General features: G+C 36.4%; 1 protein-coding gene across 1 annotated transcript in view; it reads left to right on the forward strand.

Moving 5' to 3' along the window:
- Positions 1-1581: 1581 nt before the first annotated feature.
- The window catches only part of ADL6 (dynamin-like protein 6), a 46214-nt gene continuing 33911 nt past the window's right edge, over positions 1582-13884 (forward strand). The window contains exons 1-4 of the mRNA XM_010276692.3: positions 1582-2692; positions 9883-9933; positions 10046-10166; positions 10352-10444. Coding sequence (XP_010274994.1) covers positions 2552-2692; positions 9883-9933; positions 10046-10166; positions 10352-10444 — 406 coding nt within the window. The 5' untranslated portion in view covers positions 1582-2551. The remainder of the gene's footprint in view (positions 2693-9882; positions 9934-10045; positions 10167-10351; positions 10445-13884) is intronic.

Raw genomic sequence — 13884 nt, forward strand, 5'->3', positions numbered from 1 at the left:
ATAAATAGGGGCGAATTCTTCAGATTAAACACACAACAATAAATTGCATAATTCTTCCCCAATTTTTGCCACCCCTACCTAGTTCGATCTCCACTTGTAGATATGATCAACAAGAGTTATTGATATTGTTTCTTGGTAGAAGAAGTAATCTAAAGTGGTGCTCACCATCCTTTGCTCGATTATTGCTAAAAAATTCAGGTTTTTGCTGAAAAACCATCCTGCTGATCCTACTTCACTACACATTGTGTCATATTCAGTGGAAGTAGGTTTTGATATTCTCTTTGTGCGTGAACACCTGCATTGAGAGTTACTGTTGCTTCGTATCAAGTATATCCCTCATTCCCTTTTGGTTTCAGATATGGTCTGATTTTAGCATTAAGAACAAACATTGAAAATACAATTTTCTAAATTAGGGAATACGATTTCCGGGAAGGGAGAGAGAAAATTTTTGAAATTTTGCCAACCTTTTTGCATGGCTCGGCCATCCATTCGATGGATGTCCCTTCCCTTCCCTTCACCTCCCTCTCTCTCTCTATTCACCTTGTCTTCCCGCTACCGCCGCTACAACTTGTAGCAACTCTCTCTACCTCTGTCTTCTCTCGCTCTTGCTCTCTCTCTCTCTCTCTCTCTTTCTCTTCGCCCCGTCTTCCCGCCACCGCCACTACAACTTGCAGCGGTCGCTATCTCTCTCCCTCCCCTATCTTCCCACCACTGCCATCGCCGCTACAACATGCAACAACGGTGATTCTATGAATAATAATAATATTTTTTAATTATTAATTATAAATTATTTGTATTAATTATTAATTATTTTTATGCTTTTTTATTGAACATTAATTTTTATTTAATTCACTTGTGTTATTTATTAATTATCTATATTAGCTAGTAATTTTTAATTATTTCATTAATTTTTAAAAAGTTAATTTAGTTTTTATTTGTGTAATTATTAATTATTTTAATATTTTTATAGTCATTAATTATTTTTAATTTTAATCATTTCATTTATTAATTAGTAATTATTAATTTATTATTTATTATTTGTATTGTTTTAATATTATTTTGAGGTTGAAAATTATTTTTTATGAGATAATGCAAATTGAATTCAATATTTCCAATTATATGGATAAAATTGTAAAAACAGTAAATTTTAGACGGTAAAAGGTTGATCCAACACAAATAAATTATAGATTCAGATTCTCTAAAAAATAAAAAAGCATTTATACATATTTTCAGATTTATTTAAGACACTTTTAATATCTGTTTAATTTTTTAGATCTGAATTTTCAAATTTATCAAGTGCCACCAAAATTTATATGAGATAGGAATGGGGTAATCCATATTTGACCCAATCATCCTCTAATAATTCGGACAATCGGATACGGATACCGTTTGTAGCGCTATCAGAAGATTGTTATTTATTACATTGCACGCACCGTCCGAGCTCAAAAGGTCGTTCCTTGCGGACTTTGAATTTTTGCAAGTTTTGAAGTTGGAACCTTCCTCGTTCGGTTTCGTGGATCAGACATGAGACATTGTTTCCTACATTGGTCGCTGGTCGGTTGCTGCTTCTTTATCAATCCTAACCACTCATCGGACGCCCACCCTTATCATGGATCCCACCTTACGTCACTCCACATCCCCACTTTTCCTTCTCGAGATTGGAATCTACGTTACTGTTACACATGGACACTCATTAAAATGTCTTCTGCCTTTCAATGTTTAGCCACGTGGAGCGGGGCAAGTGCTCTGATTGGCCTGCCACGATAGCCTGAAAGCGGGCTATATGATCTGACGTGGCGTATTATGATTTGTCAATCATTACGAGTAGAACAGCAGATTCAAATCTGCCGAATGGAGCTCACTTGGCTTGGCTGTTTTTTTTTGCGGGCCATGCAAGTGAGCTACGTGGCAACTCTGGCTGTGTTACACCGCTCTCATTACTCTCGTACAAATTTTTAATGGCGTGGCCGATTTGATCGGCCTACGGGGCGGGGAGTCTAGGATGTGACATCGTGGTAGCCAAAATGAAGAAATCTGGCAGATTGGTGACGTGGCAAGTTGGTGCCAGGCGGGACTCATAGTTTGATTATCCCTGGGCGAGCGTTTAGGGAAGACGCGCTCCCTGGGTGTTTGGAACAATAACTAATAAAATTCAACAAAGTATAATTTGGACTGAAGAGGAAAGTGGCACTCTATTTTCTCGCATTTCATTTCTTCCCGAGTAAAAACTAAAAAGAGGAGAGAGATTCAAAAAGAGAGAGAAGGGGGTGGGCTTCCTTTTCTCCATTTCGATTTATTTATTTATTTTTGTTTCTCGCGAAAACTCCTGTTTATCTTTGCCTGTTTATATCTTTGAATCTCCGGCGATTAGCCTGAACCCCTGATCTGGATCTTGGAGGAAGTTCGATTTCTAGGGTTTTCTTTGGGTCGTTTCTTAGTGAATCTGATCTGGGTGGGGAGGGTTTGCTCGTTGGTAAGGTTTTGCTTTGCCTTTGTTTTGGTCGGGATCTTAGGGATTCGGAGTTTTTAATTTGATCTAGAGACGGCAGCCATGGAAGCGATAGAGGAGTTGGTTCAGCTCTCCGAGTCGATGTTGCAGGCAAGTGCTCTGCTTGCAGATGAAGATATTGAGGAGAACTCATCATCGCGGAGGGCCTCTACTTTCTTAAATGTCGTCGCCCTTGGCAATGTTGTAAGTGAATCTATCCCTTTGAATCTGTTTTAGAGTCTCTTTCTCGATTGGGTTGATTTGGGTGTGATTGGATTGAATTGGACAGTGGCCCTACTTCTTCGTTGTTTTGTGGGTTTATTTCTGTGTTTTGATGATCAGATCTTTGGATCCGGAGGTTCATTGGGGTTCAGGAATTAAATCAGATGTAATTGGTAACTCAATTTTCCACCCTAGGGCGAATAGAAACACATGAGGAGAATACACACCTCTTCTCCGTATGTAAACAGGATTATATGGAAACTAAGCTTTGAGAGTTTTGGAATTAAATGATGCGAGGATAGAAATATATTTTTTCTTGTAATTGAATTTGGTTTGCCGTAAACGGAAAGAAATGACTTGCAGTAGTTGGGCCTTGATTTGGTGCGCAAACTAAGTTAATTCCTATTGAAAATTTTGGTAGATCTGGTTCTTAAACTTTATGCAGCATTTGAAATTGGTGCTTGACCTGTTTTGGTTACCTATAACTATTTTCTTTCCCCTTTCTGTTTCTTCATTGATATTCTAAGAGGGAATAAATTACTGTCAACATACAGAAAGGTCATCAAGTTAGTAGCCAAATGAAAAAGAATAAGAATAAAATCTAGGGGGAAGTTGGCTGCAAGAGAGGCAAACCATTTAATTACAAGTGTATGAACTCTTTTATGTTACTATTTTATTTAAGAAAATGATAAAAAAGAAAAGATAGAGGGATCTCATCATCCATTTTGCTTTCCTGCGTGCAATGCACTTCAATTAGTATCTTTTTTATTTGTTCTTATATACTTCACAGTCACTATGAATGGTAGTGGAATAAATAGTTCTAAATTGATATTAGCTATCCTGTCAATCAAATCTTTCCTACTTTAGTTAATAGCCATAATACTGATTTCACTTTCTGGAAGTCATCCTTAAACCTTTTCTTTGAGCAATTCATCAAAAATGCAATTTATTCTTCAAATTAAATCTTGTTTTGGAGCTGGTGTGTATTTGTCAATCAATTTCCACTTTTTCTTATGTTTGATTTTGTAATTTACTTTATTGCCAGCTTCCCCCTTTGCAACATTTGTATTAGTATTCAACCTCTTCCATATCAGAATACCTTTTTACATTTATACTCATTACAAGCAAAAAAAAAAAAGAAAAGAAAAGAAAAGAAAAGAAAAGAAAAGAAAAGAAAAGAAAAGAAAAGAAAAGAGAGTTTATTGAATACTTTTGGACTGGTTGAGAGTCAACACTTGGATGATTATCAGACCAAGACAAAAGAAAAACTAACACATCTGTGAAACTTTGAGTTTCCTCCACAGGTGATGAAATAAGAGAGAGTTGATAAACGTGATTTGCTTATGTGCAACAATGATAACTAGTTGCACTAGTTACACTATGAGAAAGAGGACTTTGGTGCAGATTGAGTGCTCTACAATGGTGAGAAGAAGGCTGGAAGTTATATGGGCTAAGGTGCCAAGAGAATGGTCTTAACAAACATGTATTAAGAGATGAAATGGACTGTGATATAATGGAACAGTAAACAATATTTTTATTTATCGAAAAAAAACAGTAAACAAAGGTTTTGATGACGATGAAGATTTCTGTGATTATTTTACTTCAAATCCATGAGCTATCAAGGTGTGGTGGGTTCTTTCTTCATGACAACTAATTATGTATAAAGTATAACGTCTCCAAGTGGTACTCATGCTTATTATTTTTCTGAAATTTGTTCCTTCATGATATCAAGTTGGACTTATCTTGTTTGATACCCATTTTCCGTCTTGCTGTTTCAGAGTGCAAATGGTCAATATGAAGATTTGCTTTTTTTTTTTTAAATATCACAAAGAAATGGTAACTGTGAAGTTAGGATATTGAAAGATGGTCTTCAGTGACAGGTTTTGCCCCCAGAAGACTGCAAGCAGTGGCTACATGGATGGACCAAAAATTGGAATAAATTGAACTTACTTTTATGGATGCTGTCTTGGCAACTTGGTCCATTAGGCATGGGAGTCTTATTTGAAAAAGGTGAACTTTAGAGAGTTGTGGCAACATTATCCTAAGCTTTTTGGGGTCATGAGGAAGTAACACCTGAGGGCAGAGCTCCTTCTTCTTGTTCTCATCGGGTTGGAATTGACTGTGGAAGAGGATTGCTAGTCAGTGATTGGCTGATGACTATTAGAGTCTTGGTTAGAGAAGCAATGACATTGGCGTCAGACCTGAACTGCTTATTCTGGTGGCCACTGAGATTGGGAAGCAGTGTGGCTGATGAGGGTCATAAGGGAAGATAGGGGGGTAGTGGGCCCAGGGGAAACTTGTAACAGGGTGATTCTCTCTGGTTTTCTTATGACTAGTCAGTCTTAGGCCATTATTTATGTATCCTGACTTCAGTTTTTGTCAAATATCATGGTTAATAAAATACCATTTCATGGTTGATGTTAAAAAACTATAGGTTTAGCATTAAGATACATATAGCTACTTGGAAGAAGACTTGCAATATCAAAGAAAAAGAGGACTGTTGTAATCTGAATGTAGACTAGAGTTTGGATTTTGGGAAAAAGATATTTATGATTAGCAACAAATGTAGACTAGAGTTTGAATTAAGATACACATGGCTATTTATCAAAAAAATAAAAGATACACATGGCCACTTATTACATTGTCTTCTAGATTATAGTAAGCTATTGAACTTCAGTGTCAGCCATTAAGGAGCCCTTGACCTCCTTAAGGATGTATTTGGTTTGAAAGAAAAAGGTAGGGAAACCTGTAATTCACTAAAAGACAAAGCATTAAGCTTTTCAGTTCAGCCACTTTATCTGTTATTAAATGAGCTCTTACTCTTAGATTTTTTTGATAGGAAACAGTAACTTTCATTAAGAAGATTAAAAAGGTACAGCTGTCAGGACCCTAAGGATGGCTAAGGAGACCAAAAACATAAAAAGTCTACAAGCAAGCCCAAAATAAGGCCCCCCTGTTTACTCCTTGCTTTGCTAGAGCACTGACCATTCCATTTGCTGATCTTTTTACCCACTTAAACTGTACCCTTAACTCCCTTGCTAAGTATAAAATTTCCCTTAACGGTTGTCTATAAGGCCATGCACCTAACTTTCTTGCTTGCTTCCAGCCGATTACCAATTTGGAGTCATCTTCTACTTCTAGCTGTTGCATACCCCACTACTTAGCCAGTCTAAGACCTTGTAGTAAGGCCTTTATTTCTGCCTGAAGTGAGTCTCCCATCCCAATAGGACCCAAGAAGAGGGCCAACACTTTTCCTTCCTCATCTCTGAAAACTCCCCCAATGCCTGACGGACCTGGATTGCCTAGAGAACTTCCATCAAAATTCAGCTTTACTCTAGCTTGTAGAGAAGGGGACCAACTCTCCTGCACTATATGAGAAGTGGAGGAGGAAGTATCTATAGTACTCTAACCTCTAACCAAATCATCTTAAGAGAAGTCCTTGAAGAGATGCAGAATTTTCAGCCAATGTAAAATTTTGATGGTGATGCCCTCAACAATTGCTTCCTTTGATTTTTCCTGCTCTTGGAAGATCCTGTTGTTTCTTTCCCTAACCGACCAAATTACAGCTGTTATTGTTATTCTCCACATCACCCTACCCCTTTTCTTTGGTTGAAGGAAAAAGCTAGGGTAAAAAAAGGCTTAGCACACATGATGGGGGGTTCCAGATGCAAACCAAAAGAGAAGCGAAACAGTCCCAAATGTAAGAAACAAAAGGACAGGAAACAGGATATAAATAGGTGGGTCACCGTCTCACCATTCCTTAGTTAAAGGCAACAGACGTTAGGGGACAGGCACCAATAAGGCCTTTTCCTTGAAGCACATCCAAGGTATTGATCTTTTGGAGCACCACTTACCAGCATAAAGCCTTAACCTTTGGTGCAACAGGAATAGACCACACTTCTTTCACAAGAAAAGAAGCGGGAACAACAGGATACTTCAGTACAGCATTAAAGAACGAAGAACAGGAGAAAAACCCTGAGGGGGATTTAGTGATTTAAAAGGCACACCTAGCCACATAGGCGAGGCGCATTTTAGGGTAGGTGCCTCGCCCAGGTCCTAGGCACAACCCATTCAAAAGGCGCACGCCTGGTCTGCCTTGCACCTTAGCCTAGGCGTGCGCCTTTTGAAAATTTGCCACTTTTTCCTTTTTTTGAGTTTGGCGGTGGGGTCGGGGGCCCGTGCCATGCCCCTCGAGGCCAGCCCAAACAAGTCCATGTTAGGGTCTTAAATTCTTAGTTTTCACACAAAATTGGAGCTTCGAGAATCCCCTATTTGGTAATGTTGTCCATTCATTCCTCATAAAATATCTTAAAAGCAATTAAAACTATAAAATCATTATTTTTTGTGTGAAAACTAAGAATTTAAGACCCTAACATGGACTTGTTTGGGCTTGCCTCGAGGGGCGTGGCACAAAGGCAGCTCGTAGAATTAGGAATGTAATATCACACATTAGCTACTTGATGCAATTGAGAATAAAAGAGATTGTGGGTTTTATATGCTTGAAAATGTTTTATATGTTTAATTTCATTTTTAAATTCTCATTTGAATATGCTTTACATATTATGCTTATGTATTTTAATTTTAGATAATAGTTTTTTTAAAACATTTATTTTAAAACTTAAGTTTATATTTTTATTAATATTATGTTTTATAATTTTTTTGAATTTTTACCTTTTTTTTTTTAAATTGTGCGCCTTGCCTCAAAAAGGCGCACGCCTCGTCTTGCGCCTTGGGCCTCAAGCGCAAAATGGTCCTTGCGTCTTTTTTGCTTCTTGCACTTTTAAAACATTGGGGGGATTCCGACCAAATTCTACTATCCTCACAAGACAAATTTTTTTTTGATCAATACCTCACAAGACTGATTTAGGAAGACTAAAGATAACAATGAGAACATCTCGTCTGCACTACTCACTTATGAATCTTTCAAACCCCTCCTTAGGCCCAAATTCCATGAACCCTCAGATCCATGGAAGGAAGATATTACCTTGAATTTATTCAAAGAAAGGGTATACAAAGAAGGGAACTTATCCTTTAGGGGAGTGTTCCCACACCAAATATCCTCCCAAAACAGGATTTTGTTACCTGAGCACTCATCTTACCTCTTACTCTTAGTTTTTGTTCCCCATTTATTCTGTAATTCAAAATGTTCCTTGGATGTGGCTGAGGTTATGGACTTATGGCATTGGAATCTCATTTAAATACTCATGAAAAGTGGTAGTTATACCAGTTGTCAAATTTTAAGATTCATGTTTTTGGTTGAGATGGCCACGATTATTGTTTGTCTCTTAGGTCCTAACAATATGTCATGCTTTGTTGGGGGCTTTTCAATAATGGATGAAGTGGCTGAATTGAATGGCCTTCTGCTTTGTTGTTTAGTGGATAAAATAATTGCATAATAAAATATTGGTGCATAGTAATCAACCCAACTTCAGTTTCAGCCATTAAGGAGCTCACCAACTCTTTAGTAACTTATTCACTAAAAGACAAAACAATACCATTCAGTTTGGCCACTTCAGCTGTTACCAAATAACCCCTTTTGTCTCTTTGACAGTTGATTGCCATTGTCATCATCATTGAAGCCTTATTCCAACTACATGGGGTGGGCTATGGGAATCCAATTTCACCATTCCATTCTGTTTAACGCCATATCCATTGTTAAATTATGTGCATTTGTAAGTAAGTCCTTACTACTTCAATCCATGTTTTTTTGGTCTACCCCTAGCCCTTCTAGCCCCTAACGTAACTAATCTTATTAAATATGGACAGAAAAATATGAATAAGTACAGCATCCCATGGACAGGTGGATATTACTACCTCTCCCCATTACAAGTTACAACTGAGCCCTATTAACCCTTGCTTGACTAGTGAATCAGCCAGCACTTCCAGTCCCTTCAACTTGTAACTTTTAGTCTCTTTGATCGTGAAAGGGGAAAAGTTGATGATGTTATAGTGGCGCCTCACAGCTTTTTGCAGCTGTTTGCAAAAATGAAGGTTTTTAGACATACTTTGTGGTTAGTCTCCAGTTGATGTACCATCTGCACCACAAGTTGGACTTTCCTATCAAAATGTCTTTCAACAATTTTTGGAAATCCAAAAAACATTATAAGAGATTGATGCTTGCTTTGTAAAGGATATAAAAATCACACCAGTCATAGTAAAATGATGGTAATAACAATCACACAGAATTTGAAAATACTCTCGTTAATTCCCCATGAACTAGAATAAAAAAGGTGAAAAAAATGGTAATGCATTATTAAGGAGAGCTAAGAGAACTGTTATTGATAAAAAAAGAAATGGTAATGCATTATTTACCAACCTTTAGCTGCATGGTTATGATAAAATAGAAAAGAAAACTCAATCATTTGTGTTTGTAGATTTATATATTGTGATCATAAGACTACCAAGCACCATTGCTTGGTGTAATGTTAAAATCTGTGGCTGACAAGTGTGCAGATGTGGGTTTGAGTCTAAGAGTGGCCGTTTTGTGCCAAAAAAAGCCAACAGTTAAGTCCGTATCCAATCCTCCCTCTCACAACCCCAAATAACTGGGACAAACATTGGGTAATGGCCATTATAATTTATAAGAGATAAGACATCCACTCTAGTCTCTAGCTGCATGGTCAACAATTTTTTTAGAAAGAACCAAATAAACTTTGATCATCCGGAGAGGGAAAACAAGGAAAAACACATGGTCTCCATTATGCTTCTCATCCAACTTTTTTATGGACAAGTTGTACATCAGAATCTTCCTGGTTTCTCCAGTTATGTGGTGCAGGTATGCTACCACTACCTTTTGTTAAAATTTGAATGTCATTGAAGCTGAATAATCAAAACCAAAATGCTCAAATAATAAAGCTTGTGGTTCTGGAGAGAGTCATGTACAACACTTGAACTGTAGGTTGAATATAATTGTAAATGGTTTTCCATTGTTTTTCCTGGGTCAAAAGAAAGAGCTTTTCCTATTGTAGAAGTCTAGTGGCAAGGAACTACATCAAAGGTACGAAGCAATGATAGAGAAATCCACCATGCTTATTGTGGTTTTAGTGTTTTTATCTTGATTTTCCTTATTTTGCATAACTGATAAGGATGCCTGTAAACCAGCATTGTTGAACATTTAATTGACATCCTGTTATGTGAATCTTGATTGTTCCTTCTTATGCATATTTGTTTAGGGTGCTGGTAAATCGGCCGTGTTGAACAGTTTAATTGGACATCCTGTTCTGGTGAGTTTTTTGGTAATTTTTTCCTTTTTCTCTCTGAAATTTTTGGGTTTATTTGATGACTATTACTGACAATTTAAACCTTTTGTTTTGGTCATCCTGTATCCTATTTCAGCCAACTGGTGAAAATGGTGCTACTCGAGCTCCCATCAGCATTGATCTTGTAAGAGATGGCTCCCTAAACACCAAATCGATCATCTTGCAAATTGACAATAAGTCCCAGCAGGTTTCTGCAAGTGAGGCCTCTACAAACTTATACCCAAGTGTGTTGATAGGGCTTTATGATTTTAGTTTTCTGTATTAAGGGGTTGTGTGATAAATAGTTATTTATGTACATTTATATTGTTTTTTTTTTAGTTCACAACAGGCCTTGTTGATTGTTTTATTAATGGCTGTGTGACACAATTTTCATATGTCATAGGTGCTCTCCGGCATTCTCTGCAGGATAGGCTAAGTAAGGGCTCCTCTGGTAAGAGCCGTGATGAAATTTATTTGAAGCTACGTACTAGTACAGGTTAGTTAACTCTTTTGCATTCCCTAATCAAATCACTCTTAAAGATCTGTCATTTGGGGGTAGAATAACTCTAATAAGAAGTGTTCTCTCAAGTTTACCAACATATTATCTGTCACTCTTAAAGATCCCAAGGAAGGTGTCTGAAAGGATCGAAAAGCTTCAGAGAGATTTCCTATGGGAAGGAGTTGGGGGGCAACAGAAGTTTCATTTGGTAAAATGGGATAAGGTTTGCAGACCAAAATGGAAAGGGGGATTGGGTTTTAGAAGGGTGAGGCTATTTAATTGGGCTCTAGCTCTACTGGGTAAGTGGTTATGGAGGTTTGGGCTGGATAGAGAAAATGATACCTTATGGAGGAGGGTAGTGTCTGGGAAATATGGGGTATTGAGGTTTGGTTGGGAGTCAAGAGAAGTCTCAAATTCCTATGGGACCGTGTGTGGAAGGGGATAATGAATTTTAATAGTGAATTCAAAGCTTTGGTTAGTTTTAAGGTCGGGGAGGGGTCAAGAGTGAGATTCTGGGAAGACGATTGGTGTGGGTGGGGATGCTGAGGGATCAGGAGATTGAGGAATGTTTGCTGCTGTTAGAAAAGCTGCAACAGGTTGATATTTCTACTGCCTTCAGAAACGGTCTGTGGTGGAAAGAATGCAAAAATGGAATTTACACTGTGAAATCTTTTTACTTGGCTCTGATAAGGGAGCAGATGACTATGGATCAGGTGGTCGGAGTGTGGGGGAATCCTATCCCTCCTAGGGCGGAGGCCTTCACATGGTTAGTGTCACTGGACAGTATTTTAATTTCTGACCACCTAAAGAATAGAGGCTTCTACATGGCAAGTATATGTTATCTTTGCTGCTCGGATGAGGAAACAGCCTTCCACCTGTTCTACATGTGCAAGACGGCTCATTTGGAATTTCTTCCAAGGTTTAAAATGTCGATGTCGATGGAATTGTTGCTTACCAAAATATAGGACATATGTCGGAAATGTCGAGGGGAAATATTGTAAAAATTAGAGACATTGTGGAAATATTATGAAATATGTGGAAATATGCAATGATATTTTGTAGAATGATAAAAGAAGCATTAATATATATTTCTAGACTATTTTCTTATTCCCAACCATTATATAAAGCTAAGAAACTAAGATCAATAACAAATTAGTAAATGACGATTTACTGATTTATTATGCATTTTGATGTTTTTACAAGGTTATCTGATATTTTCTTATCTTATTTTTAATTCTGATTTATTATAAATTCTAATGTATTTATTTCACACTAGTAAATAGAAATACATTTATTCTGATTTTTTAAATATTAAAGTTATAATACATTATGTTTTATTGTAAATTTAATAAACTGATTCTCCTTTTTGTAGTATTAAGATTATGATAAATTCTGATTTCTTATAAAATTTAATGATTTTTAATACTAAACTTATAATAAATTATGATTTAGTATAAAATTTAATAAATTTATTCTGATTTTTTATATTAAATATAGAATATGATTTATTATAAAATTTAATGAACATTTTCTGATTTTAATAAATATTTTAAAAAATACTAACTAGTTAATATTTTATTACTTGAAAAATATTTTATGTTTTGTACTATAAAGTAATTAATTTATTCTTTTGTTTTTATATTTTGTTAATTTTATTTATAAATATTTTATTTGAAATATTAAATAGAAATTATTAATGGAATAATTTATATTAATATACTGTATTATATAAATATAATATACTAATATATTATATTATTAATGTACATTATTTGACATCCTGTCGACATAATAGGAAAAACTGTCTTTTTTTGGTTATTTGGACCGATTTGGTCGACATTTCCGAAATATGGGAAATGTCGACCGGAATAATGTAATTTTTATATTACCATCCATTTTCATGTCGGTGAGCCTTGACATCGACATATGTCGGGCGACATTAGCGACATTTCGCGACATTTGAAACAATGGTTTCTTCTACTTTTTATTTGGAGTGAATTTATTTCAACCTTTGTCCACGACTGACTTATTTTCCTCCTGGCCAAGATTCAATGGGTGCAAGAAAGCAAAGATTGTATGGAGCTATATTCCCTTTTGTGGTCTGCTGGGCCCTATGGAATGAGAGGAATAGAAAGCTATTTGAGAACAAACAGAAGAACATTGAATTTCTTCTAGCCTTGACTGTAAATCTAGTCTCTGATTGGGTATTGGTGCATCCAGACTTCAATCAGATTAGTAGAACAGAGCTGGGGGAGAGTTTTTGGAATGTTCTTGAGTTACAGTAAATCTTGATCAGTTCTGTTTTTACTGATTTTTATAGTGTATTGGTGAATATCCATTTTGTTAATACACTTCTAAGTATGGGTCTCTCAGTGGAGTACAGATATGTGGTTTGTAAAGATTGTAGTTTTTTCCTTTTTTCTGCCCTGTTCATAATAGTGTATATCTCTTTATACCTTACTTAATTTAATAATTTTTTAACAGTTACTAGTCAGAAAACAAAATGGTAGGGCTAGGCCTGAAGGGGTGTGGCTTGATGTACAGTGGAAAAGGTCTGAGAACTTGCAGTGAACAGAAGACATGGCCCTTAAAAGAATAGAATGGTGAAACTGGATTTGCGTGTCTGACCCCAGATGGTTGGGTTGTGGCTTTGTTTAGGGACTATGGATTGGTGTATCAAAATGCTTTGCTTTTGTTATATTAATGGAACAGATGTGTGCATCTATAGATGCCTTCCATATACTGATTATTAACTTCTACTTATTTTTTGATGATAAAAAGAAAAAATTTATTAAAAAATAAAACTAATTAGTGCCACCAATAATAAAACTGAATACAGCCATTAATAAGGTGCTAAGGCAACACCTTAATCCCACACAAGGGAAACAGAAATACCAGCACTACAGACAAAGAAAAAAACATTTTTAATCACATTAATCAGGACCTTTCTATGAAACCTCACCCCTTACCACTAACAACCACTCTTCAAAAGAAAAACTTGAAGGACTCCTTTAACCAAAAGCACCACCATTGTTCTTCCCCAACAAATTCATCCTCCATCCTTTCAACTTCCTTATTCCAAGCCTCTCTTCCTTCTCCAACTACAGAATTCTTCATTCTCTCCTCCCTACACCTCCTCTCGGATTCAGTAAAAGCTCTATGAGCAACGCCTCTCCACCCAGAATCCAGACCTAAAGATTTTCCAACCTTTACATCCATTTCAATCAGTTTTTCAATTTCCATACTATCAATCTTCTCTTCTTTCCTCTCTGTTGGATTCTCACCACTGTTCTTTTCAATATCTTCTCCAACCTTCCTTTTATCTTCCTCTAATCCCTCTATATTCTGAAACTTCCCAATGTGATTATGTATCAGCTGATTGTCCAATCTTAAAGTTGTTTCAGTCTTATGATCCATCCCAACTGAAACAGCATAAT

This window comes from Nelumbo nucifera, chromosome 5, assembly GCF_055504915.1.
Source record: "Nelumbo nucifera cultivar China Antique chromosome 5, China Antique-T2T, whole genome shotgun sequence".
In the NCBI taxonomy this organism is placed as follows: Eukaryota; Viridiplantae; Streptophyta; class Magnoliopsida; order Proteales; family Nelumbonaceae; genus Nelumbo; species Nelumbo nucifera.